At 35.8% G+C, this 26,158-nt stretch overlaps 1 protein-coding gene across 1 annotated transcript; it reads right to left on the bottom strand.

The window, feature by feature from the left end:
- Positions 1 to 5,331: 5,331 nt before the first annotated feature.
- On the bottom strand, positions 5,332 to 25,572 carry LOC128215848 (prestalk protein-like). Its single transcript, XM_052922459.1, has 22 exons — positions 25,466 to 25,572; positions 24,735 to 24,890; positions 23,775 to 23,940; positions 21,890 to 21,995; positions 21,026 to 21,157; positions 20,645 to 20,776; positions 20,256 to 20,387; positions 19,602 to 19,733; positions 19,213 to 19,344; positions 18,830 to 18,961; positions 18,441 to 18,572; positions 18,058 to 18,189; positions 17,669 to 17,800; positions 17,285 to 17,416; positions 16,896 to 17,027; positions 14,414 to 14,536; positions 9,085 to 9,182; positions 8,353 to 8,482; positions 7,752 to 7,874; positions 7,182 to 7,346; positions 6,512 to 6,607; positions 5,332 to 5,522 (listed from the first exon to the last, which is right to left on the bottom strand). The coding sequence occupies exons 1-22, from the start codon at positions 25,570 to 25,572 to the stop codon at positions 5,332 to 5,334; spliced, it is 2,913 nt and encodes a 970-aa protein (XP_052778419.1).
- Positions 25,573 to 26,158: the final 586 nt, after the last annotated feature.

Below are 26,158 nucleotides of genomic sequence, written 5' to 3'. Positions count from 1 at the left end.
ATGACTTAGAAACCATTCGCGTACAAAAATCATGCTGTGATCTCTGAAACTTGTTTCAATAACTCCGGATTGTGAAATACTATTCGGAACTGACACTAATATCATATCTATAGGAGTGGATGTTGTACTACCCATCCTTGTAAAATCATGTATCAGTTGTGTAAAATTAAACATATCAATGAAAGAACTAAACGCAGAAAACAGAGTGCATGGTTTTGTCGTCTTAATGACATCCGTATTAAAATCGCCTTACACAGGTGTTTCATACCCAGACTATTTCTTGAACACAAACTGTCAAGAAGACTATTAATGTTTGTTTAATGGGGTGGTCTATATACATACAACCCCACACCAGAATAGGTTAGGAATTTGGCAAAAGCCAAGTTGCTTCTAGATCGTTATGCTGTAAATCGCTGCGACTGTAAAAAGAAAAGTCTTTTCGTATATAAATGCGCATTAAAATCTTACACTTGAGCAAATAACTATCTATTTATTTATTTTATCAATATGTTTCCATTTTTCGACAATAGTCTGATAAATAAAAAATAAATGCCGCCGAACCCCAAACCCCACCCCCCTAAATGAATAAAGCCAGTATGAGATATCTCGAGAAGCGGTACTTGAAAATCCTTTTCTTTATTTTCATAAACATTCATGTCAAGAGATTTACAGTGTAAGTGACATTGAAGATATTATATTTTAAAATAGCCTATTGGCATTAAAGAAAATTGAAAAGTGATTAAATAAAATACTTTTGTATCTATCGTTTACTTTGTGTTATGTAAATCGTCCATATTAAGACTAAGGCAGACCGTGTAGTCAAGATGTTGACAGTGATGCCTTAATTGAATAACGTATGTTATCGGCTGTTCTGCAGACAGATGATCTATATATCGTAGTTAAATCTGCAATGTTGTTCCACAGAATGACGTCCACAGATATTAAGAAACATAAAGTACAGTAGAGGCTTCTGTCAGTCGTGAGTTTATTTTCTTGGCGATCTTTCAGGGTTCATATTTCTCGAAATGCTGAATGCTGACATTAGAAACAAGAAGGTCCCAGCTAGTACTTTATGATCGTCGGAATACAGGGTTCAGGGTTAGCAGAAGAATATCTCTGTGTCATATTTAAATAAAGGGACAGAGTTTTTTTACCACATATTAACGATGTTTTAACTTGAGGCATATAAGGGAAATGTGCCGTGCACCTATCAGCCATGTTAACAACAAAAAAGGAATATAGAAAATATGTTATAGTCCCACTAGACCATATTGGATACCACTTGTTCTGAGCTAAATATCGTATACTTTTAGAAAGAACAAAAAAAACATCTATATACGTCAATGTAAAATTAGCCCTGTCCCCTGGTGGCTATGTTTTTAAAAGCCACCATGGCTTGAGGGAATTTATAACGGATCACCTGTAGAAGTATTAGATGTTGTCAGCGGTTTCTGAGAAAGCGATTTCAAATATGGTGTCAGAGCAATTTGTCAGTCATTTTTTTTACGAACAAACATTGATTAGAGGAATTTGATTACGGGTCCCCTGAGAAAAGTTTCTGCGAAATTGAAATCTTGCCTGCGGTTTCCGTGTAGAAGTATAGTACCATATAGTTATGTATTAAATCCTGTGTCCTCCACCCACAACACCCGTCGGTTTTTACAAACCAACATGAGACAAGGCAACTTGATAATTGGTATCCGAAGGTACATTTCTGCGGAATTATTTTGAATCTGGGCAAAGTTTTCTGAGAGGTATATTTTCATAGTTGTCTATAAAGTCATATATTGCATTAAAGCCTCGCACCCTGTCTACCTCGTTGTGTTTACACTTAAAATATGCTAGTCTTACTCTTCTGGAATAATCAATCGTTCGCGGGGAAACAGTATGTGAGCTAAAGAGGTCGTTTCTGTTCATCCTTAATTTTATTTGAAACTTTCTAGTTAAAAATGAAAAAAAAAACAATGCTTAATTATATTCAGTTCATTTCGGTGAATTTCACAGGGAAAAAATCAGGGTGAATTCAGACGGCATAATGGCCAGAAAATTATAACTTATTTGTCTCTCATTTGTAGATAGGAAGAAAGATTAATGGTGCCAATGTGATGCCACTGCCTCGAAGGATACCAAACCGCCTCATTAACAACGTATTGTAATTGCCGTCTCATAAAACAAATGTATGTATTTGGACAGGTATTAAAGATGAACTGTTACTCCCAGATAAGATTTACCACGGTCAATAATATTATTTTAAAGCTGCACTCTCACAGATATACCATTATTACAACTTTTTTTTATTTTTTGTCTTGGAAAGAGCAAATTTTTGCCTAAATATCTGCAAACCAATGTTATAAGATTGCTTACAAAAAATCGTAGATTTTCATATTTCCGTTAGTAAAATAATGTTTTAAACTAACTGAAAAATGCATAAAACATTAATCTGCGATCTATTTTTTGTCAGCAGTCTTATATAACTGGTGTCAATTGTTTTCTCAAAAATTGGCTCGTTCCAAGACAAAAATGTCTAAACGTTCTATCTGTGAGAGTCAAGCTTTAATATTTCAAAAAGGATGAATAAATGTCGAAAACAATGGTTCTTATGAAGGATTCCGAATTTGAATTTGAAAGAAAAGAGCATAAAACTCGGTATTTTTACTTTATGAGACTACAGTAAATCTTTTAGCATTCAGCAATCATTTAATATGTTTGCGCTTTCTGCTATTAAATACACGGATACAATCTTGTTTTCAGTAAATAATAGATTCCATAAATGCATTATTTAATAAGAAGTTAAAGGTTTATAAGTCAAAATTGATGTTTGTTATACATGTGTATGTATTGGTTTTGAATAATAGTGCCAGTGCCGAAATGCAACCATTTTGTAAGAAATTAATAGGTCTTTTTCTTAAAATTGGTGATGTAATTTTATGCGATAAATTCGATTGAAAACAACAGTACATTTAATTTAAATAAAAAAGAATCATACTAATGCGAGGTACTTGAATTTCATGATTTTGATAACATTGTGTGTAATTATATTAGCTTGAATGTTCAGCATTTGGTTCTGATTTCCTACAAAGAAATGTTTGGTTTTGAACCGAGGCAGGCGGTACTAATTTGTAACTTGATCCAGTCACTGGACAAGGCAGTGCAGTAAGTGCATACGGATCATTTATTAGAAGTAATGGTCAACTTGGGGTATTTAGAAAGCATTCTTTGAACTGCTACAGCTATCCCTCCTGGTTTTCTCTTTGTTAATTTCTTGCGTTTTTTTTGTAAATAGGTTGAGGTTGCTAACAAAGCCAAGGTCGCCGAGCTTTGTTTCTTGTAGCCTTATTATTGAGTATTTATTCATAAGGCCAAAACGCTCAGCGTTATTAAGTGTACCCTTTAAGCCATAAACATTTAAACTGCTTGCAATGTTGCTGCTATTATTGTTGAAATAAAATTATTATTATAACAATTATTATTCTTAATCATTACAATATTACTTAAGGTCATCTTACTGTTTTATAATACTATCTCATTAGCTGACACATTGTAAACGCAAAATCTGACGCAGGGAAGGTGTATCAGATGAGTGGTCGTAGGCGGACCTTTAAAACCCGCGAAAATTGATTGTTTTAATGATTAAGCCTAGTATTTAATTATTGCCTATCAGCAATTTCATTTGCTTAAATGAAGGCTTTAATTGCTATTTTAAACAATCAGTATTTTAGTTTCACCTATTATTGACATCATGTGATAAAAAGGAAGTATGAATGTTTGTAAATAAATTAAAAAAGCATTTGTTATACGCAGCTCAATTATTTACAATACAACTTAGTTTAAATAGCTCCATGATAATTTCCCTAACTGCCAAAGTTAACATAATACTCATCTTGTATTCCATTTACATAAACTATTGTTTGCTTCATTGCATTTTATTATTTTGTACTATATATTTAAGTTTAGATAAGTGACATTTATATATATATATATACTTGTAACACTCAAATAAACTTTCTGTCTGTCTGTCTGTCTGTCTGTCTGTCTTCAAAACGAAGGGCAGTATTAACAGATAAACAGACGCACAGAGTACACTATCTTATCTGGCTTTCCGATTTTCATAATATACTCTCTAATTGGGAACAAATTTGGATTAATTTAGAAAAGGGTCCAATTTAGACACCAACCGTTTTAAGGACATTAAGAAGGCTGACCCAGTATGACGAATGTCCGTCCGTGCCGAGTCAGGATTCAGCTGTGCGTCAATATATCGGTACGATTCGCTCATGTAAACCAGTAATGTGCATCCAGCAGCCTTGATATTTCCTTCATTTAATTGTAGAGATACTCAAATGTCCATTTTTTACATGGATACATGTCAATATGCCTCTAAAGGCAACATGAAAAAGTACAGTAACATATTGCCTGCCGTCTCCTGAAGTACTTTCAGAACTTTAATTGAATCATCATACCTTTTCAAATGGGTTCTGACATGTTGAATGTTCAGTCTTACTGTAGCTTAAACTTGCGCTACTAGCTATACATACTCGTACAATTTCTCTATTACCAGTATAAATGTGAACCGACATAATAAGCATCTGTAATAGCACTTGTGATCTGAATCTATGTCTACAAGAAGGTCTTGCAGGCTATACCAGACCCACTTTATTTTTTTCAACTCAGAAAAAAATGTTCTTAATGTCACCGTAGAACTACCATGTATGCGGCACAATTTAAAAACATTTTTTTGGAAATACACGAAAAAGAATCTTGGGCTTCGATGTAAGCCCTGATTTGTGATCCTGGTAAATCGATACAATCTGATGTCATCACTCAATTGAATGTTGAATAAGGTAGGATAAAGGGATCCTTGACGTTGGGTTTATATATATATATATTTAACAACTAGAGCCTATTAAGCGTTTATTATATAAAAAAAAACACATTTTTTTTACATAAAATAGAACATAATATAAAAACAGAACTAAATAAAAACAGAACTAAAGATAATCGTTATTGGATATTTGTGAAATGAGAATTATATAATTATCTTTGAGAAAACACCGTTTTGATACAACAATACTAACCAAAATGCATTTAAACAAAGGCTTAACATACAAGTACATGTTGGAATTTAAATTGGGTAATGACAGTCAATATTGTCAAAGTGCATCGTCTTGTATTCACACAGCTGCTTTCAGTTTTATTTGTAGATATCGACGGTTTCTCTTTTTCTAATTTTTCAGTTATACCTGTACCATAAAGGTGTGGCGACATAAGATTATCTCGAACAAAAATTTGAAACTCATTTGTCAGATTTTGTCAGTTACTGTTTTTTATACTTTAGTCACATGCGGGGTTCTGTTTCCCATTGAATGGGTCACAGAGGCACACCCCTTGTATCTCCTCCCAGTCCTGACCTTCATTACACGAGCAGATCTTCTGCTTGGGGCTCATGGTTGAGTTGAAGTCGCACTTTGTCCTCGGCCACTCCGCACAGTCATTCGCGTTAGCGCACTGACCGCCAAGCTCAACTGTCATATACAAAAACGGACAATATGAATGGTAATTCAGTGGAAGCTAAAGACACAATTATAATAGTCTGAAATTGATCTCGATCATGTTTAAGGCACGAGAACAAAAGACTTATAAGACAATGTTTAAAAAGTGATGTAAGAGGACAGCAAACGCATAACCCAAACATGAGCTCTACCCTCACCCCCTACAAATACTCTATTGATCAACTATAAACTATTGAACAATACTTTATTTGGCGTACACATTTAAACACATCAACGTTAAAGGCCTCGTATATTGAGGGTTAAATTATTAAGAGAAAAAAAATAATATAAAAGAAATAAAATAATAGAATAATAGAGCCTCAAAGAAGGTCTCATATAACCCCGAATTTCCTATGCTTTATTAATTAATAAAAGCAGAAGTGTATGGGAATGCCCAACGGTTACACAAACGCGACTACTGCAATGCGGTTATGAGGTAAGAACGTTGAAAGAACTCCTTATAAAGCATACATGGCAGTTGCCTGTTTAGTCATTCACAGGAGCCGAAGGAAATTAAGCTCCTGTTTTAGAAATAAATATGATGCAAGCATTTTGAAAGGAAAAATATAAATATTGTTAATGGAAAATCGCCGATTGCATGGGTCAGAAGCAATTGATTATTTACCCCCTTTGGCTTCAAATAAATACAATTTAACTTTTAATTGATGATTATGAGAATGATTATCTTTATCTAAGAAATATTAAAACTAGTTAGTTCTTAGTTAAAATATTTGAGTAAATTGTATACAGAGCAATAGGATAATCTTTCTGTAAGAATGTACGCGATATGCAAATTTCTTAGTGACATTAAGCGTACTAAATTTATACTTTTCTTTCGGTTTTGTTGAATGTTTGTTTTTCCTAAGGGTTTTAAAATGTGAAAAAATGTAAAGAGAAGCTATATGGATATACATAGCGGGGAGCGGAAATGTTACTAGCTCCGGCCACACCAGTTTACTGACCTCCTCCCTTGCATATTTCCTCCCGACACATCAACGGCGGCGTGCAGGGATCATCGCAAAAATTGGTTGAGGAACAGGCCGCATCCGCTTGTAGCCCTGGAACATACATGACATAATGTAAGTAAATACTTTTCATCTGCATTGGCCAAATTAAAAAAAAAACATGTGTTAACCGGTTCACGATCCGGCCTTTTGAAGGTTTTATAACAACAGAATTGTGCACGTAAGTAATCTTATTTTATTTACATTTAGCCCTTTATGGTTCTAGAATGATATCACTAAATTGACTGGCTTATATAAAACACTGATTATTACCGAGGTCGCTTTTGAATAGTCATTTTAAAGATCCCGATGTACTCAAGTAGATATTAGCCTTATAGCGAACCCTTACTCAAGATACTAAAGTAGAAATTAACATTATAGCGAGCCCTTACACAAGTAGATATTATTTTCAAGGCAGGCCCTTACACAGACAGATATTAACTTAAATGCGAGCCCTTAATCAAGTAGATATTAACAATATACCGAACTCTTATTCAAATAAATACAAACATTATAGCGAACCCTTAATTGGTCTGCATTCACCTATTATAGCGAGCCTTTCTCTAAGGTGTTAATTATAATGTAAATCAATTCTTCAAGGTATATATTTTATATAGAAGTAACTTACGTGGCAGGCATTCTCCACCGCAGAAGTCACAACCTTGCGGATTGTAGAAGCCTGGATCGCACACGCAGATGGGGTCACACGAAAAGTTGCTGTCAGGTACACAGGAGGCATTTTCATCAAGGCAATTGTCGAGGTCAGGGTCACACTCATACCCAAGCGGCACATCTGAAACAACGGCGGCAACTTTCAACAGTGCAGGTGTTATTTTGAAAAATAATGTTTAACAGTTATGCATCCGACTCTGTTATCCTATAAGGGTATTTGTAAAGTAATATATAATAATGTATTCAAATATGTAAAATAAAGTAATGATATAAAAGTAACGGTCGTGATCGAAGTTTGAATATTTCTATCATTTTTTATAACAAATAACAAAACTTTTCTACTATATTTCAGTTTGTATGATATGGCTATACCACTAACCACTGAATGTACGTTATATCCAGTTGACCATCTATATAAATTAAATTAAAAGTGTATCAAGGTGTTTATGTCTTCGTTACTATTGTGTATCCTTATTTCTATGAACTTGGTCTAGGACAGTTGAGCAACATGGAATTGACCACGTACCGCATACACTGCCGTTTTTCACTGCTGGTGACTCACACACGCACTGATTGCTACCCCCACAAACCGTGTTGGCCTGTAGACAATCACCATCGTCCACACAAGAGTCATCCAAGTTACCATCGTCTGAATGAAGGTATAAAAGCAAGATTTGATAACGAACTCGTGTGAATTTTTCACATATACTCGCAGTCGAGCATACATGTGGTAAAACAGTAACCGAGCCTGGTAGACAACATTTATTACTTATAACCAATGAAACTCCGAGCGTAGATCGAATGCTCTTTGAGACCGACACTTGCGGCTCGGCAATTGTCACTAATTAAAGGCAGATGGCAGACAAACGTCATGCGTTGTATATTATGCAGGTACATAATAGTTAAATTTAAGCATCATGCTTAATGTGTTTCTAATTACAATCATAACCATGTAGCTGAGTAATTCTTAGTGAGCTTTCTTGTTAAAGATAATAAAAGGTCATTAGTATTTTTGTTTATGTAATGCCGGATGTGATATCTATGAAGACAGCGGGTCGGATTTACAGACACAAATGCTTCTTGCTACTCCTTAGTTTGAGCCTTTTGTAAACACAAGTACAACTTACAGCAGCCGAAATCGTCTACCGAAATGAAGACGTAGATCTTAGATCCTGGACAGACACACACGTCGTTATCGTCAAACATCAGCGGATTCGGGCACGTGTTGATGCAATCGCCGACACACGTGCTGCCGTTCTGAAAATAGTAAGTCGGAAGTCCAAACATATAGGTACTTTTTAATAACAATTGAAGCAGGTCTCTCGCATAGTGTTGGGAGAAAAGTACAAGAAAAGGCAGAAAAATAAGATTATTTAAAAGGAAAATGAAATTAACAGCTTTCTGTATATATAGACATTGTTCTACATGTTAGTCATTAAACGTATAAAGGTTTACTTTGTTAGACAGGTTTGAGAACGGAGATCAACAAATGGTGTCGGAAAATTATCTAACGGCCTCACTAGGTCACCCGTAAATTGTTCAAAGGAAAAAATTCAATAAATAAGAAAACATTTCTAAACATCAGAATTATGTTTCCAAAAATTTGGAATAAAAGGTTTTCCAAAAAGGAGTATAAAGTTGGTGCCTTTTAAAAGACATTTGAAGGCGATGAGTCAGTAAATCAAAGTCAAGGCGTTTTGGATTCGATTTTTCGGCCGCTGCACATATGCGTTTGGTTTGCGGTCATCCAGCCTGATTTATGGGTTTTCGCCGCGTATTCCGAGTGATAAGATATAACATTGTAATACCTGTTTTCTTTATCGCTCTAACATACATAAGTTTAAACTAAGTTTCCGTACATAGGTTGTATCTGGTGGACATTGGCACGTGTTTTCCTGGCAGACGAGTGGGGCCACACAACAGTCCGAGCACGTATCGTTGGGCTCGTCCACGCCGTCTGGAATAACGAGTAAAACAGATTAGCTACATTATGGAATTATTGCAAATATACAAAATGGTCCCTCTAGGAGATGTGTAAAACACAGACTGTGCACTCAAAGAGGATATCTGTAGTTAACATTAAGCTCCGTCATGGAGATTTTGAAAATATACAATATGCCCCGCTCGAAAGATAACTGAAATACACAATATGCCCCGCTCAAAAGATAACTGAAATACACAATATGCCCCGCTCGAAAGATAACTGAAATATACAATATGCCCCGCTCGAAAGATAACTGAAATACACAATATGCCCCGCTCGAAATATAACTGCAATATACAATATGCCCCGCTCGAAAGATAACTGAAATATACAATATGCCCCGCTCGAAAGATAACTGAAATATACAATATGCCCCGCTCGAAAGATAACTGAAATACACAATATGCCCCGCTCGAAAGATAACTGAAATACACAATATGCCCCGCTCGAAAGATAACTGCAATATACAATATGCCCCGCTCGAAAGATAACTGAAATACACAATATGCCCCGCTCGAATGATAACTGAAATATACAATATGCCCCGCTCGAAAGATAACTGAAATACACAATATGCTCTGGTGGAGAGATATCTTGTACACAAATAATCAATATGCTGCATGGGTTAGATATCGTGTACACAAATAATCAATATGCTGCGTGGGTTAGATATCTTGTACACAAATAATCAATATGCTGCGTGGGTTAGATATCTTGTACACAAATAATCAATATGCTGCGTGGGTTAGATATCTTGTACACAAATAATCAATATGCTGCGTGGGTTAGATATCTTGTACACAAATAATCAATATGCTGCTTGGGTTAGATATCTTGTACACAAATAATCAATATGCCGCGTGGGTTAGATATCGGTTATAGGGATATCTAAACTAAACGATTATGTCCGTATCCAAACCATACCTTCTCAGGAGAGGTTTTGAACAATTTGGATGGTGATGAGAAGAGGATGTGGATAAGTGTTATGCTTACTTTGCAAATGTTACGTTGCAATACATGGTATGGCATTGATACGAATACCACTACATGGACATTCCAAGTAGTTCAAAACCTAGAAACATGTATTTTATAAAGTATGCAAACACAATGGAAAAATAAAGGAACGAGCCCAGTAGTCGAAGAATCAAAAGTAAACCCTGCTTAGGGGCACAAGGCAGTGATCCAAAGGGCAATGAACTATAAACCCAAAAATACGAACATCACATACATAAATACAAACACTTAAGACAGACTTACACCACATACACAAACACCATAAAACACTTTACCCTCATCAAAATTGCTTTACCGTTAAATGAAGGGATTACTGCATTAGAACGGTTAGTGAAACAAAACTTAACTATAACTCGAGTTTACTAGGGGCTTTAACTGGTTAGCATGGCCAAAACCTCACACTTGTTCCATCGTATAGTTTAAATATATTTATTTAACAACTTTTGTGAACCAAGTTATAGAGGATATTTGTTTATTTCAATGAAAGATCGTATTTTATTTTACGAGTGTCATGGAAAAACATATTTTCACAAGTGCCGAAGCCACGAGTGAAAATATAGTTTTTCTATTATCACGAGTGTTATTTACGCCCCTACCCGTGGGGCGCCCCTCACGCAAAATTATAGCTGTCAACTTTTCTATTTCCGGTTTGTTGAGAAAAAGTTTTCTGCATTTATTCTTATAGTTTATAATTCGCTCGTTTTTTAGTGAAAAGCTTTTATGAACAGTAATCAATGAAGTTTTATAAGTGCAAATATGTTCCAAAAAGTAACGAAAACACTTTTATTTTAAGCGGGGCATGAATACATAACCAAATTACTACGCCGCCATTATATGAATGAATATTTGGAAGGTCAAATGGGTTAGCAAAACAAATGCGGATATTCATTGGATTTCAAACATTTTTCTTAGTTTTAGACTGTTTTTCATGATTCATGAATATTCAGTCATCTTACTGTCAGAGACCAGTCTGTTTTGCTTGAAAACATGTTTGTTTTCCACGTAAAGAGTGAATGCCTCGCTAGTTTTTTGACAAATTTTAGGGCGTGGGTGGGGTAAAAAATATCAGATCATCTGTAAAATGTCGTGTGAATTTTTCGGGTAGCTCGTTTTACGTATTACAACGACAAACAGTTCAAAAACATTTGAACGATGATATAAAATTCTATTTATGTTCGATCAGTTGTTTGCGTCTGTAATTTGTGGTTTGAAAGCAAATATTCGAGTTGTTAATTTCCAAATATGTATTTATTTAAATTTATTAAACATTTATTTAAATTTTAAACATTTTTGCCAAATTTTTCTGGTTCAAAGTGAAGTGTTCTGTTTTGATCAAGGGGAAGTTACGACAAAGGATTTTAAACGTAGTTCTGAAAGTTGATATTTCACTCCTTATTTTGCAGTGAAAATATCAAAATGATATTTTCACTGTTATTTTTTCACTGATAAAATCCCATACTTCATCAAAAAGCATGAAAGAAATAACAACATAATATTAATCGCTCTTGTTGGAACGATTTCACGCGAAGACTGTGGTCTTGTGCTGTGGGGAAACCGGAGAACCCGGAGAAAACCGACTGGTCCGGCTTGGTGACCAATAACCTAACTCACATGCGCCAAGTACCTTGGTCGCCTAGGTGAGAAGCGCGTGCGCTAACCGGATAACCAAAATTAATCGTTTATCGATAATTACTAAAGTAATATATATATATATATATGTCTCATCAGAGCACGCATCAACTTGAAAACAATTAAGAATAAAGCAAAATATAATTAATATACTTATAAAGTAGTTTCAAGTTCTCAACGACCGGATACCAACATCACATGCAAACGAAAGCATCAAGCCGGAGCAAAAGTGTTAGCTCTTAAGAGTTACGATTAAGTCATTCAAAGACCACTGTCAGACATAGTTTACCTCATTAAGTCTAGTAATGAAATTATCGTAGTACATCCGCGGAGTAAAAACGCAAAAAGAATGTAATAAAACAAAAGGACATACGTATTTGTAAAAAAGCTGTGTAATATTTTTCGAGATGCTAAAACATAAGAATCATAAACGTTACGAACAGTTTTTAGGCTTGAGATATAGCTCAAAACTTTTGTAAAATACCAAAAATAATCAACCGAGTCTATGTGGAATTCTTGCAGTTCTGGGTTTGATCTCATTGGAGCAATATGCATAATAATTCTATAAATAATGTACTACAGGGGAGGAAATTCAGATATACAATACATGAATAATTCTTGGGGGGGGGGGGGGGGGGGGGGTTCTCTTTAAGACTGCACTGCTCTACTGAAATAAGTTAAATGGTTGAAATATACACAGTAGCATTGTATGTTAAATGGAAGAACATATATCCTTTATCATTATTAATTAATATATACCTCAAATATTGCAGGCATGTATTGGCATTCATACTCCAGCATCCAGGTAAGCTGGGTTATTTTCCTCTGTATTGTAATGTTTTTGCGGACAAGTAAAAAAACATATCCACGTATGTAAGACATATGCTAATGAACATTGTAATGACTCTTATTTCGATATGGTACTGTTACGGATAATTGGTTTTAGTATGTACATTTGTAATAAAATTGTTATGCTCTCTTTGTTTAAGCGATAATCGGAATTGAAGGAGAATTTTTATACTACATTTGTGCTTACATTCTCTTAAAATGTTTGATAGGCATAATAGAAGAACACATTAGTATACAAATTTAGTTGATACTTAATATCTCCTTTTTCTATGATGTACGTTTAATTCAGCTCCTCATGGGATTCACCGAACCAATATGGTGGTTGGGTTGGGCTGTGAGTGGGTGTTGAGCTAGCGAGCGAGCGAGCGAGCGAGCGAGCGAGTGAGTGAGTGACTGAGTGAGTGACTGAGTGAGTGACTGAGTGAGTGACTGAGTGAGTGACTGAGTGAGTGACTGAGTCGGTAAGTTGAATAAGTGGATTGGCAGGCTTTGTAGCCAGTGACGAGTGCCATGTTATTGTTCATATGATCTTATTTTGAAAATCACATAGATGGAATCATCGCTTAAGCCATTCAGCACTGTCAGTGCTTTGATTTACTCAAGAGACAGAAGCGTCAACCAAAAGTATATGTGGTGAAGGTCAATTAAAGCTAAAGTCAAACTTAACTATGCTTTAGAGTTAGATAAGAGCTACACTTGTGGAACTCAAATCAAAATATCATAAGTTTACTGAATGTTTGTCATATAATGTCGTCGCAAGGGGTTGTGATCAACACCAATTGAACACACTTCAATGCAAATAAGTGTTTTAAAGGCCATTATGTCGATCCGTTACTTTTATTGAAGGAAGCATTTCAATTTTCGAAGCTTTTAAGAATGTCGCCATAGAAATCCGGATGAGTTATAGCATTAACAATTAGAGAATTAAGACTGTACTTCTATTTAAATGTATTTCGTAATGCTTAATAAAGAACTTAAAAAAGGTTTTCCTCAATTTCTGATATCTAAATTCCTGTTTTAAGAATTTGGCAGACATTAATTTACTACGGGAACAAAATTCATACACGTCAGAACATACTCCATCGAATCTAACTTATTGAGAAATGAATACATCATATGTCATTATACTACTGGAGCAAAATAAAGGGATAGCAAGAAACTAGTATTCTCGCAAAATTTGATCGTAAACTAGGTGTTATCACTTCCGTTCGTCCATACCGTTTTCCACGGCTTATACATGTGTTTTTGGTGTTGACATATTACAGAATCGGTATTTATTGTAACATCCAGGTCATCAGAGGATTACTGTTTGTATGATACTCACTGGGCACACAAACTGGTGGTGAGCTGTCGTCAAGCTCGAAGCCAGACCGACAAACACAGACGTCTCCCACACATTCCGCATTTTGGTCCGCGCAAACACCGTTATTCGAACAATTACCACCGATAGAAATATCTAAATAAACATATAATTCTATGTGAAACATATCGTTTATATGTTAGGCAATAGTATTTCCTGTACTTGAGCTACAATAAAGAAATAATTTAACAAAAAAGAATATCACGTGAAGAAATAAATTTGTTAACGAAATACTTAGTAATAGTAGACTTTCGCTTCGCTTTTGAAATCTACAGAAACAAGATCGTGAGTCGAAAGTTTAACCATAAAAGTTTTAAGCGGTATTGTCTTTTAAAACAATTCCTTAACTCGCCTTGTAGACACTCCTCGCCCTGTCGGTGGAAGCCTTCCGCGCATGCGCATGTTCCGTCGTCACACACTGTGTTGTCATCACCACACTCTTCGTCACACGTACAATTATTGCCAAATTCAACAACTGGTGACAGGGAGCACAATTTGAATAATGCAACAGAATGCCCAGAAGCCAAACACGTGTTAATAAAGGCTTATAAAAGGGACATCAAACTATATATATGTTTTCTTTTGTAATTGTAAAGCTAGTATGAACTTGAATGCATAATTGTAATTAATGGTAAAAAGAAAATGCTATTTATTATATTAAAGTATTGTTTATCGATTTATATTAAGGTAACCGTTAAGGAGCGGTCATAGGAATTCACTCCGGGTTAAACTGGTATCCAAAAACTCAGTCTTCCACCTGTGCCAGTCTATAACGACTTTGACTCCAATAATACTATTCTAATTTAATATTTACACTGTACTTCAATTAGACAAAGGCAAATGGTAATACCGATACTAGATTTCTCTTCCTAATCCCAGATTAAGGGAAAACAGACATACAAACGCACACACGAACACATGTAAAACTTACATTGATAAAATAATTACGAACCTGGCTGGCACAAGCCGCAGTTGTCAACATAAAATCCTTCACTACACTCGCATGTCATAGTAGTGCACTCGGAGTTGGGCACGATGCAATGCGAATCATCCGTACAGCTTTCGCATAGGACTTTGCCTGAAAAAAATGCAAACGATACGGCTAAATAAAGACTGCCGTATGTAAATGTTTATATACACGCTTTACACTTGAACGTAATAAGTCTCTAAAGCAAACCAGTTTTCTTCACCTGAATTATCGAGTTATTACCCCTTCTGTACCAAATCGGATTCTAGCCCGTTTAATGAAATACTAGTATGTTATGCTCTTATATGTGAAACAGTGTCTACATCCGTTTAGTATTTACACCGCAGCTTACATTCCTTAAATTAATGGACATTCGGAAATTGCGATTTTTTCCGATTATTCGAATATTGTTATTATTGTTCTTAATTTGTCCGCTTAAAGTTTCTTGAAACAAATGTTTTTCCTTTTGCATAGGTTGAACTGCGAATCTGTTAAAATCTCAAAAAATGATGGTATGAAATATAAAAGCATCTCCTGAATAATAAGTTGAATATTTCATACTATCTTCGTAAAAATTCAGTTAAAATGTTACTTGACAAATAAGAAACCTTATTCAGTCTACGTAAGTAATACTAAATTGATAAATAATATAAATTAATCTGTACATTGAAATCGTTCGTGTTAAACATGTTGCCTCTATTTTAAAACAAAACTCAAAACGCATTAATTTGATCAAGCCGTCATACCGGGGGTGCAGATTTCGTCGATAAGTACAAAGCCATCGTTACACACACAGATGCTTGCTGGTTCAATGTCGGTGTTGCAGTTAGCGTTTGGATCCTCACACTCTACAGTAGTATTGCATTCTGACCCGACAGGAACCTCTGAAGCAAGATGTTTTAAAGATGCACTCTTACTCCCAAATAAGATTTACCACAATTAATACAATTGTTTCAACATATACCAAAAAGGATTAATAAATATCGAAAACAATGGTACTTAGGATGGATACCGAGTTTAATTCGAAAAAAAGGTGCAGAAAGCACGGTATTATTACCTTAAGAAACGATAATATATCAGAGTAGATCTTCTAGCACTCACAATCATTTACTATTTTTGAGATGTCAGCTATTAAATACACGGTTACAAAATTATTATCAGTAATAAATATTTTCCATCAATGCATTATTTAGTAAGAAGTTAAAGGTTTATCACTCAAATTTTATGTTCATTTTGAATGAGAGCTTGAGCTTATTTTTTCCATTTCTAAAAAAGAATCAGGTACCATTTGGCCGCTTGAAGTTAAGGCAATTCTAGCAATACTTTAATCCCAAAGATATTCCTTTCAAAGTCATCACTAACGCATAATACACCCTTAGATTATTTCATAGTAATAACTTACCTAAAGTATATAGCCACTTAAATTGAATTGTTTCTTTTTAGCAATAACATAAGTGGATGTGCATTACACAATGCCATTACTTACGTAAAATACACTCCCCCTCATCGTTCCCATCATAGTCAACGCCACAGATGCACACGTTGTTTGAACATTGAACACTGGGCGCGCTTCCCTTGCAGTCGTTGACATTTCTACACGGCTCCCCAAGGCAACTTACTGCAATGCGTTCGTTAACCACGGAGCGTTAAAACTGTTGCAGTGGACGTTTCAGTGGGCTTCTTAAGAGTCAATATATTTTAGGAACAAAACAAAAAGCTGAGATAAATAACACAAGTATCTGTGAAAAATATCTTTTTTTAAAGAGAACATGTTAAACATATTAAAGGACAAATGCCATTTTATGTATAAGACAATAAATAATTTAAACAAATGGCACACAAAAGCTTTGTACTCAAGTAGGCATACATGGGACACAAGTTCCATCGTCGTTAAGATAAAAGTCGTCGTTACACACACACTCGTCTTGATCTGGGTCGCAATTAGCGTTCGCATCGCGACATTCGACAGAACTATTGCATGAATCTCCAACGTCGACCTCTGAAAAACAACATTTTATGTGCTTTATCGGTTACAAGTCTTTACGAACAGCGCATAAACGGTCATTCGACGTTTACTGAGCACACATTTAAATGTACATGTTTAAAATAAGAGATTTATCAGCAAATTTTAACAAGAAAACCCTGCTGTGTTTTATTTTATCACAATATGGTTTTGATAACGCAAGTTTTTGATTTAAGCCACGAGCTTTCCAATTGATAGTTTGTAAAGATGTGAATCGTCGGTGGGAAACTTACGTAAAATGCACTCCCCCTCATCGTTCGCATCATAGTCAGCGCCACAGATGCACACGTTGTTTGAACATTGAACACTGGGCGCGCTTCCCTTGCAGTCGTTGACATTTCTACACGGCTCCCCAAGGCAACTTACTGCAATGCGTACGTTAACCACGGAGCGTTAAAATTGTTGGAATGGACGTTTCAGTGGGCTTCGTTAGAGTCAATATATTTCAGGAACAAAACAATAAGATGAGATGAATGACACTAGTATCTGTGAAAAAAATGTTGTTGTTTTTTAAAAGAACATGTTAAACATATATAAGGACAGATGTTATTTTTGTATAAGACAATAGATGATTTAAACAAATGACACACAAAAGCTTTGTACTCAAGAAGGCATACATGGGACACACGTTCCATCGTCGTTAAGATAAAAGTCGTCGTCACACACACACTCGTCTTGATCTGGGTCGCAATTAGCGTTCGCATCCCGACATTCGACAGAGCTATTGCATGAACCTCCAACGTCGACCTCTGAAAAACAACATTTTATGTGCTTTATCGGTTACAAGTCTTTCCGAACAGCGCATAAACGGTCATTCGACGTTTACCGAGCACACATTTAAATGTACACGTTTAAAATAAGAGATTTATCAGTAAGTTTTAACAAGAAAACCCTGCTGTTATTTATTATATCACAACATGGTTTTAATAACGCAAGTTTCTGATTTTAGCCACGAGCTTTCCGATTGACAGTTTGTAAAGATGTGAATCGTCGGTGGGAAACTTACGTAAAATACACTCCCCCTCATCGTTCGCATCATAGTCAGCGCCACAGATGCACACGTTGTTTGAACATTGAACACTGGGCGCGCTTCCCTTGCAGTCGTTGACATTTCTACACGGCTCCCCAAGGCAACTTACTGCAATGCGTACGTTAACCACGGAGCGTTAAAACTGTTGCAATGGACGTTTCAGTGGGCTTCTTTAGAGTCAATATATTTTAGGAACAAAACAATTAGATGAGGTAAATGACACTAGTATCTGTGAAAAAAAATGTTTTTTTTAAAGAGAACATGTTAAACATATTTAAAGACAGATGCCATTTTTTGTATTAAACAATAAATAATTTAAACAAATGGCACACAACAAGGGTTGACTCAAGAAGGCATACATGGGACACACGTTCCATCGTCGTTAAGATAAAAGTCGTCGTTACACACACACTCGTCTTGATCTGGATCGCAATTAGCGTTCGCATCGCGACATTCGACAGAACTATTGCATGAATCTCCAACGTCGACCTCTGAAAAACAACATTTTATGTGCTTTATCGGTTACAAGTCTTTCCGAACAGCGCATAAACGGTCATTCGACGTTTACTGAGAACACATTTAAATGTACTTGTTTAAAATAAGAGATTTATCAGAAAGATTTACCAAGAAAACCCTGCTGTTTTTTATTATATCACAACATGGTTTTAATAACGCAGGTTTCTGATATTAGCCACGAGCTTTCCAGTTGGCAGTTGGTAAAGGTGTGAATCGCTGCTGGGAAACTTACGTAAAATGCACTCCCCCTCATCATTCCCATCATAGTCAACGCCACAGATGCACACGTTGTTTGAACATTGAACACTGGGCGCGCTTCCCTTGCAGTCGTTGACATTTCTACACGGCTCCCCAAGGCAACTTACTGCAATGCGTACGTTAACCACGGAGCGTTAAAACTGTTGCAATGGACGTTTCAGTGGGCTTCTTTAGAGTCAATATATTTTAGGAACAAAACAATAAGATGAGGTAAATGACACTAGTATCTGTGAAAAAGGTGGGTTTTTTTAAAGAGAACATGTTAAACATATTTAAAGACAGATGCCATTTTTTGAATTAAACAATAAATAATTTAAACAAATGGCACACAACAAGGGTTGACTCAAGAAGGCATACATGGGACACACGTTCCATCGTCGTTAAGATAAAAGTCGTCGTTACACACACACTCGTCTTGATCTGGATCGCAATTAGCGTTCGCATCGCGACATTCGACAGAACTATTGCATGAACCTCCAACGTCGACCTCTGAAAAACAACATGTTATGTGCTTTATCGGTTACAAGTCTTTCCGAACAGCGCATAAACGGTCATTCGACGTTTACTGAGAACACATTTAAATGTACTTGTTAAAAATAAGAGATTTATCAGAAAGATTTACCAAGAAAACCCTGCTGTTTTTTATTATATCACAACATGGTTTTAATAACGCAGGTTTCTGATTTTAGCCACGAGCTTTCCAGTTGGCAGTTGGTAAAGGTGTGAATCGCTGCTGGGAAACTTACGTAAAATGCACTCCCCCTCATCATTCCCATCATAGTCAACGCCACAGATGCACACGTTGTTTGAACATTGAACACTGGGCGCGCTTCCCTTGCAGTCGTTGACATTTCTACACGGCTCCCCAAGGCAACTTACTGCAATGCGTACGTTAACCACGGAGCGTTAAAACGATTTTTTTAAAGATGCACTCTTACTCCCAAATAATCTTAACCAAAATTAACATAATTTTTAAAATATTTCAAAAAGGTTGAATAAATGTCAAAAACAATGGTTCTTATGAGGGAAACCAAGTTTAACTTGAAATAAAGGTGCAGAAAACACGGTATTCATACCTTATGAGACAATAGTAAATCATAGTAAATCTTTTAGCATTCACCAATCATTTAATATTTTTGCGTTTTTAGCCATTAAATACACGGTTACAATCATGTTATCAGAAAGTAATATTTTCCATAAATGCGTTATTTAGTAAGTAGTTAAAGGTTTATCTATCAACAATTATGTATGTTATACATATATTTGTTTTGATTTTGAAGAAGAGTGTCACTTTAAAGAGAAAATGTTAAACATATTTAAGGACAGATGCAATTTAAGTATAAGTCAATAAACAATTTAAACAAATGGCACACAAAAGCGTTGTACTCAAGTAAACATACATGGGACACACGCTCCATCGTCGTTAAGATAAAAGTCGTCGTTACACACGCACTCGTCTTGATCCGGGTCGCAATTAGCGTTCGCATCGCGACATTCGACAGAACTATTGCATGAATCTCCAACGTCGACCTCTGAAAAATAACATTTTATGTGCTTTATCGGCTACAAGTCTTTCCGAACAGGGCATAAACGGTCATTCGACGTTTACCGAGCATACATTTAAATGTACTTGTTTAAAATAAGAGATTTATCAGTAAGTTTTAACAAGAAAACCCTGCTGTGTTTTATCATATCACAACATGGTTTTAATAACGCAAGTTTCTGATTTTAGCCACGAGCTTTCCGATTGACAGTTTGTAAAGATGTGAATCGTCGGTGGGGAACTTACGTAAAATACACTCCCCCTCATCGTTCGCATCATAGTCAGCGCCACAGATGCACACGTTGTTTAAACATTGAACACTGGGTGCGCTTCCCTTGCAGTCGTTGACATTTCTACACGGCTCCCCAAGGCAACTTACTGCAATGCGTACGTTAACCACGGAGCGTTAAAACTGTTGCAATGGACGTTTCAGTGGGCTTCTTTAAAGTCAATATATTTTAGGAACAAAACAATAAGATGAGATAAATGACACTAGTATATGTGAAAAAATGTGTTTTTTTAAAGAGAACATGTTAAACATATATAAGGACAGATGCCAATTTATGTATAAAACAATAAATAATTTAAACAAATGGCACACAAAAGGGTTGACTCAAGTAGGCATACATGGGACACACGTTCCATCGTCGTTAAGATAAAAGTCGTCGTTACACACACACTCGTCTTGATCTGGGTCGCAATTAGCGTTCGCATCGCGACATTCGACAGAGCTATTGCATGAACCTCCAACGTCGACCTCTGAAAAACAACATTTTATGTGCTTTATCGGTTACAAGTCTTTCCGAACAGCGCATAAACGGTCATTCGACGTTTACCGAAAACAAAACTATTTGTTTCTTATAAGAGAATATTCAGTACTAGTTACACTATTTGTGCTCGTATGTGAATGTCTATAAAAAAACATCTTTCTGAATATTTCTAATGTTATCTGGTTGGAATTAATTTCCATTTTTATGGCCACCTGCTGATCTGTTGATCGCAGCGTAATGTTTACACAAGTAATGATATTGATTATAAACACAAATAGCCCAATTTAAAGATGAACGCTTGATATGAAAAATATACCATCTCAACATTTCCAGCTAAATAAATTTCAGTCAACAAATATCGAATATGGGAAATAAAGGGAAAACAGAACGCTTTTGTTTAGCGTTGCGATGTTTTCTGAAATTCGACACTTCCCCTTTGGTCATGGGCCTGAGACAACTAAGTCAGAATTTGCGTCCTGGGTCGGATAAGGCCAAACTTTCTTTCTAAAAATGAGTGGAGAAATTTTGAAGAGACGGAGACCGAAACGCCGTTTTGTGAAAATTGTCGGTATAAAAATTCTGCGGAAATTTCTTTCAGTTCAAAATCCATGCAGAACGCATTTATATAATGCAACATACCCAGTATTAAAAGTTTCAACGTATTCTGATTTATTTTCTTATATTTCCTAAATAAAAAGATAAAACACGCCTCAAGCCATACTTGGTTTACATTCTCCTCCTGGCTCATCCCCGTTGCTGTCATAGCAACATTCGTCACATGTGCATGTGTCAGTCACGTGATCACAGTGCGCATTGGGCGTTGTGCACTGGAAATGGCAGAGGCAATCACCACCCAGTGGCACATCTGTAACAAAAGGTAATTGATAAACTCCCCTAGTTTTATTTTTTTATTTTTTTTTAAATAGTATATGTGTACTGACTTGTTTGTGGAGTTTTGTGTCTTGTTTGTGATTGTTTGTTTTTGTGTTCTATGTCTTTAGCGTTTACCCTGTGTCATTAAACGGGATTAATGTTTCCCCAAGTTCATGTATACTTTGATAAATTTACCATTTACGTTTTTACTTTATACGGGATTGTTGAGATAAGAGTGAGGTTGTGCACACAAACTGGTTAAAACCCCCAGTAATTTACATTTTACTGATCGTTCCAAGGCGGTACCTAACAATCCTTGATAAACATACGTAGTTGTCTTATATAGTATGTATACACTGTGCTGTTTGTGGAGTTTTGTGCTTTTCTTTCATGTTTCTTGTTTGTGATTTTTTGTTTTTATGTTCTATGTCTTTGGCGTTTACCAAAGGCCATAAAACCGGGTTTATGTTTAAAATGTTTGCTACTGAGCTTGTTTCTGTAGTTTTTTGCATAAATATTTATACCTTTTAAAGTTGTGTATGTGAAGTTAAGTTATACTTAATCGGGTTTCCCGTTCATCACTGATTAATTTTCTTGAAGGTAAAGGGTCTAAAACAAATTCAAGATAAAAATCAAAACTTTTTTGGTAACACCCTAAAAGGTAGAAGACAGCCTCAAGTTGTCTCAGAGAATACCATCATTGCGTTAATAAGAGGACAAACATGTGCACATCGCTTAAAATGTCAGTGTTTGCTAAGGAAACCATTGGTTGCAGAACTAGTTTGTGATTGCTAAAGAAGTAAATGATTGCTTAGGTAGACAATGGTTGCTTATGAAGTCATTGGTTGAAATAATTCGAATACTCTCGGTAAAAGACCACTAAATAAGGTTGCATACCAAATATGAATGATATGAGCATTATGGTTTCTGACAAAAAAGGTTTGAAAATGTTGACTACAGACGACGGACGCCGATCACAATACCTCACCTACGGCTGTTCGTGTTCAGCCCAGGTGAGCTAAATCAACATCTATGTTTATTTCATAAAGAGTCAATCCCGCTACTTCCAGCTTATATATAGATAATATAAGGCTATCGTCGAATACAGACCAAGTATATACATTGGCATTAACTAAACAAATTAACTATTATAAATTGCTAGGTATGGACTTTCTTGTTTCAAAAAACAATGAATACAAGCATTTTTGAAGGACAAAATCAGGCAATGTGGACAGGAAACAATAAATGGCTTATCTAAAACATATTCTACCTGGATCAGGTACACATTCCCCTTTCAAACAAACCTGAAATCATATCAAAGCAATATTGAGTACGATTTCAAAATCAAAATATAAACAAAAACAGATGATGTTTGTAAGAAATAAATGTTAAATATGTATGGTAAGTAAGCTCATAGACACTCCTAAATGTATTACATTGAAAAGCGTTTGGAGATAACAGTTAAAAGCATAATGGTTTAATTATCGAAAACACATACCCATCCACAAAAAAAACAATTTGCATATGTTAGATTCCTACCCTGGCCACCCCACAGGGTGTTCCCGACAAAACCTTCACTCTACAAACGCATTGGCCATTTTTCAAACAGCTGATTCCAACCGAACACATGTATGGAGGGAACGTCTGAAAACATAGGGATCGTTTACTAGTACTAGAGAGGATATTTCGAACCGTTATAAAGGATTATGAAATAGTGTGCATTTTGCACATACCACGTTGTTGCCGGTTGGGTCACATTGGCCGGACTCGTTCCCCCAGCGTTCCCGGCACTGCCAATCTCCATCGTATTTCCGGCAAGGCACACCGGACGTTTTATTGTCAAATTCATTCCACTGTTCCTGGGAGAAGCTGTGCTGTCGAAGGCAGTTTGTACTCAGGCTAAAACACAGACATATCTTCACCAAATGATAAATTATAATTTTACTCATGATAATATTGTTTCTATGTTTGTTGGTGTAATAGTATTTTTACGTGCAACACTGGAAACAGTGGCTTATATTATAGTATATCTTTAAAAGTTGTCCAAGGAGCCAACGACCACTAATAAATGGATACGGTGTGGCACTTCACCAAAGTCATATAAATTATGGGGTTAAAATGTGGACCAAACGAAAGATGTATTGCACTTTACTCAGGCAAATACATCATGGGGGCTAAAATGTCGACCAAACGAATGATGTATTGCACTTTACCCAGGCAAAAATACAGCATTGGGGTTAAATGTGGACCAAACGAAAGATGTATTGCACTTTACTCATGCAAATACATCATGGGGGTTAAAATGTCGACCAAACGAATGATGTTTTGCACTTTACCCAGGCAAAAATACAACATTGGGGTTAAATGTGGACCAAACGAATGATGTATTGCACCTTACCCAGGCAAAAATACAACATTGGGGTTAAATATTGACCAAACGAATGATGTAAAACACTTTACCCAGGCAAAAATACAACATTGGGGTTAAATATTGACCAAACGAATGATGTATTGCACTTTACCCAGGCAAAATACGTTATGGAAGTTAATGTTGACTTCAATAGTAACTGCAATACTTTTAACGACTCTATATCCTCATAATTTTGGCATGTTTAAATGCATGTCAAAGATTTGTGAATCAAAATGTCATAGACTCTATAATCATATATATTTAAGAAATAAACAAGTCCTACCCGTCGACGTATGTACATATTGCCTGAGCAGTGCAACTAGTGATAAACCAGTTGTTTCGGCTAGCTGGTGGTACTAGGGGCGTCTGCGATATGTCCTGTCGCTGCACGTAGTAGTCGTTAGGACAGTTTGTATTCAATTCGTTAACTGCGTCGATGCTAAAAAGTGAACATATAGTTTAACATATGAATAGGATGCATATAACTGTAGCTTAATATATTAGCTTATTATTGAAACGGTTATTAAGATTTAAGATATGGCGACTACTTGATTCAGAAATTGGCTTTTATGATTGGTTTCAAAGCAGTATTCATTTGTTTCTTCTCTAAAAAAAATATTTCAAGAGTTGATACTAAGATATAAAAACGATGCAATCAGTGTTGGATCTGGCGAATTTTGCTTGATAAGCACAGAGTCATGTATTAACAAAAGCAACACAAGTAAATGATAAAACGCAATATGTGTTGTTGTTGTTTGTTTATGAAATGGTCATCTGTTTGGAATTTGAGTGATAATTCAAGCATTAATACACTCACATATGAAAATATACATATGGAAATGAAATATAATGTGCAAATATAACCATTGGAAAACAGGTTATCAAAATGTAATGATGGTTTTAGTCAGACACTTGGCTCTAGAACTACGGGATTTAAAAAAAAAAGAGAAAAAAGAAACAGCAAGCCAAGCAAAACAAAAATATTGCCTCTTCAATGTGAATACGATAGCAAACCTGTGTAAGAGATCGTGTACGGCCTGCAGGGAGACAGTGGATCCCAGGAGCTCGGAGATACCAACATGATACCTCGGGTCTGAGTGACAAACGCCTGGACGCCACATCGTGCCTAAACAAATGTGGGTTTTCAAAGCTGCACTCTCACAGATTGACCATGTTAACAATTATTTTTATTTTTTTTGTCTTGGAAAGAGCAATTTTTGTGTATATATCTGCAAACCAATGATATAAGATTGCTGACAAAAATATCAGATCGTAGATTTTCATATTTCCATTCGAAAATTAATGTTTTACTAACGGTTTAAGAACAATGCAAAAACCATCAATTTTTGAACTTAAAAATAAAATTTATATCAGATTTTTGTCATTTTTGACAATATTGCAATCTCAACGATAAGTGTGGAGAGAATAGAAGTTAGATCGCAAAGAAAATGGTCAGTGAGCCAGGCTGTAGGACAGACAGAAAGCAGTTTCAAACACCATGGCATTGTATGTACTACAACAAGGGTATAGAAGGTTTTGGAATCAGTCATAAGCACCGCTGGCAGACCTCTGGAACTCTGATAATGTCGAGCAGAACACCATGGCTAAGGGAGAAGTTTGGAGAGCAGAGGAAGAGGAAAGGTCAGCAAAGGCGATACAACTTCGACCCCTGGGGAATTGGGCAAAGTGGAACTACCTTAAAGCACG

This window comes from Mya arenaria, chromosome 14 (assembly GCF_026914265.1).
Source record: "Mya arenaria isolate MELC-2E11 chromosome 14, ASM2691426v1".
NCBI lineage: Eukaryota > Metazoa > Mollusca > Bivalvia > Myida > Myidae > Mya > Mya arenaria.
Note: the sequence above shows the minus strand (reverse complement) of the source record. Positions and strands in the feature narration are given on the sequence as shown.

What these genes read in the sequence shown, in the direction of transcription:
- LOC128215848 (XM_052922459.1), bottom strand. Translation starts at nt 25,572, where the DNA reads ATGTGGCGTCCAGGCGTTTGTCACTCAGACCCGAGGTATCATGTTGGT. An exon ending in TGAGGGGGAGTGTATTTTAC is followed by an intron (nt 17,801 to 18,057) that starts GTAAGTTTCCCA and finishes GTTGTTTTTCAG; the next exon opens with AGGTCGACGTTGGAGGTTCA. An exon ending in GAAAAACGGCAGTGTATGCG is followed by an intron (nt 7,347 to 7,751) that starts GTACGTGGTCAA and finishes CCGTTGTTTCAG; the next exon opens with ATGTGCCGCTTGGGTATGAG.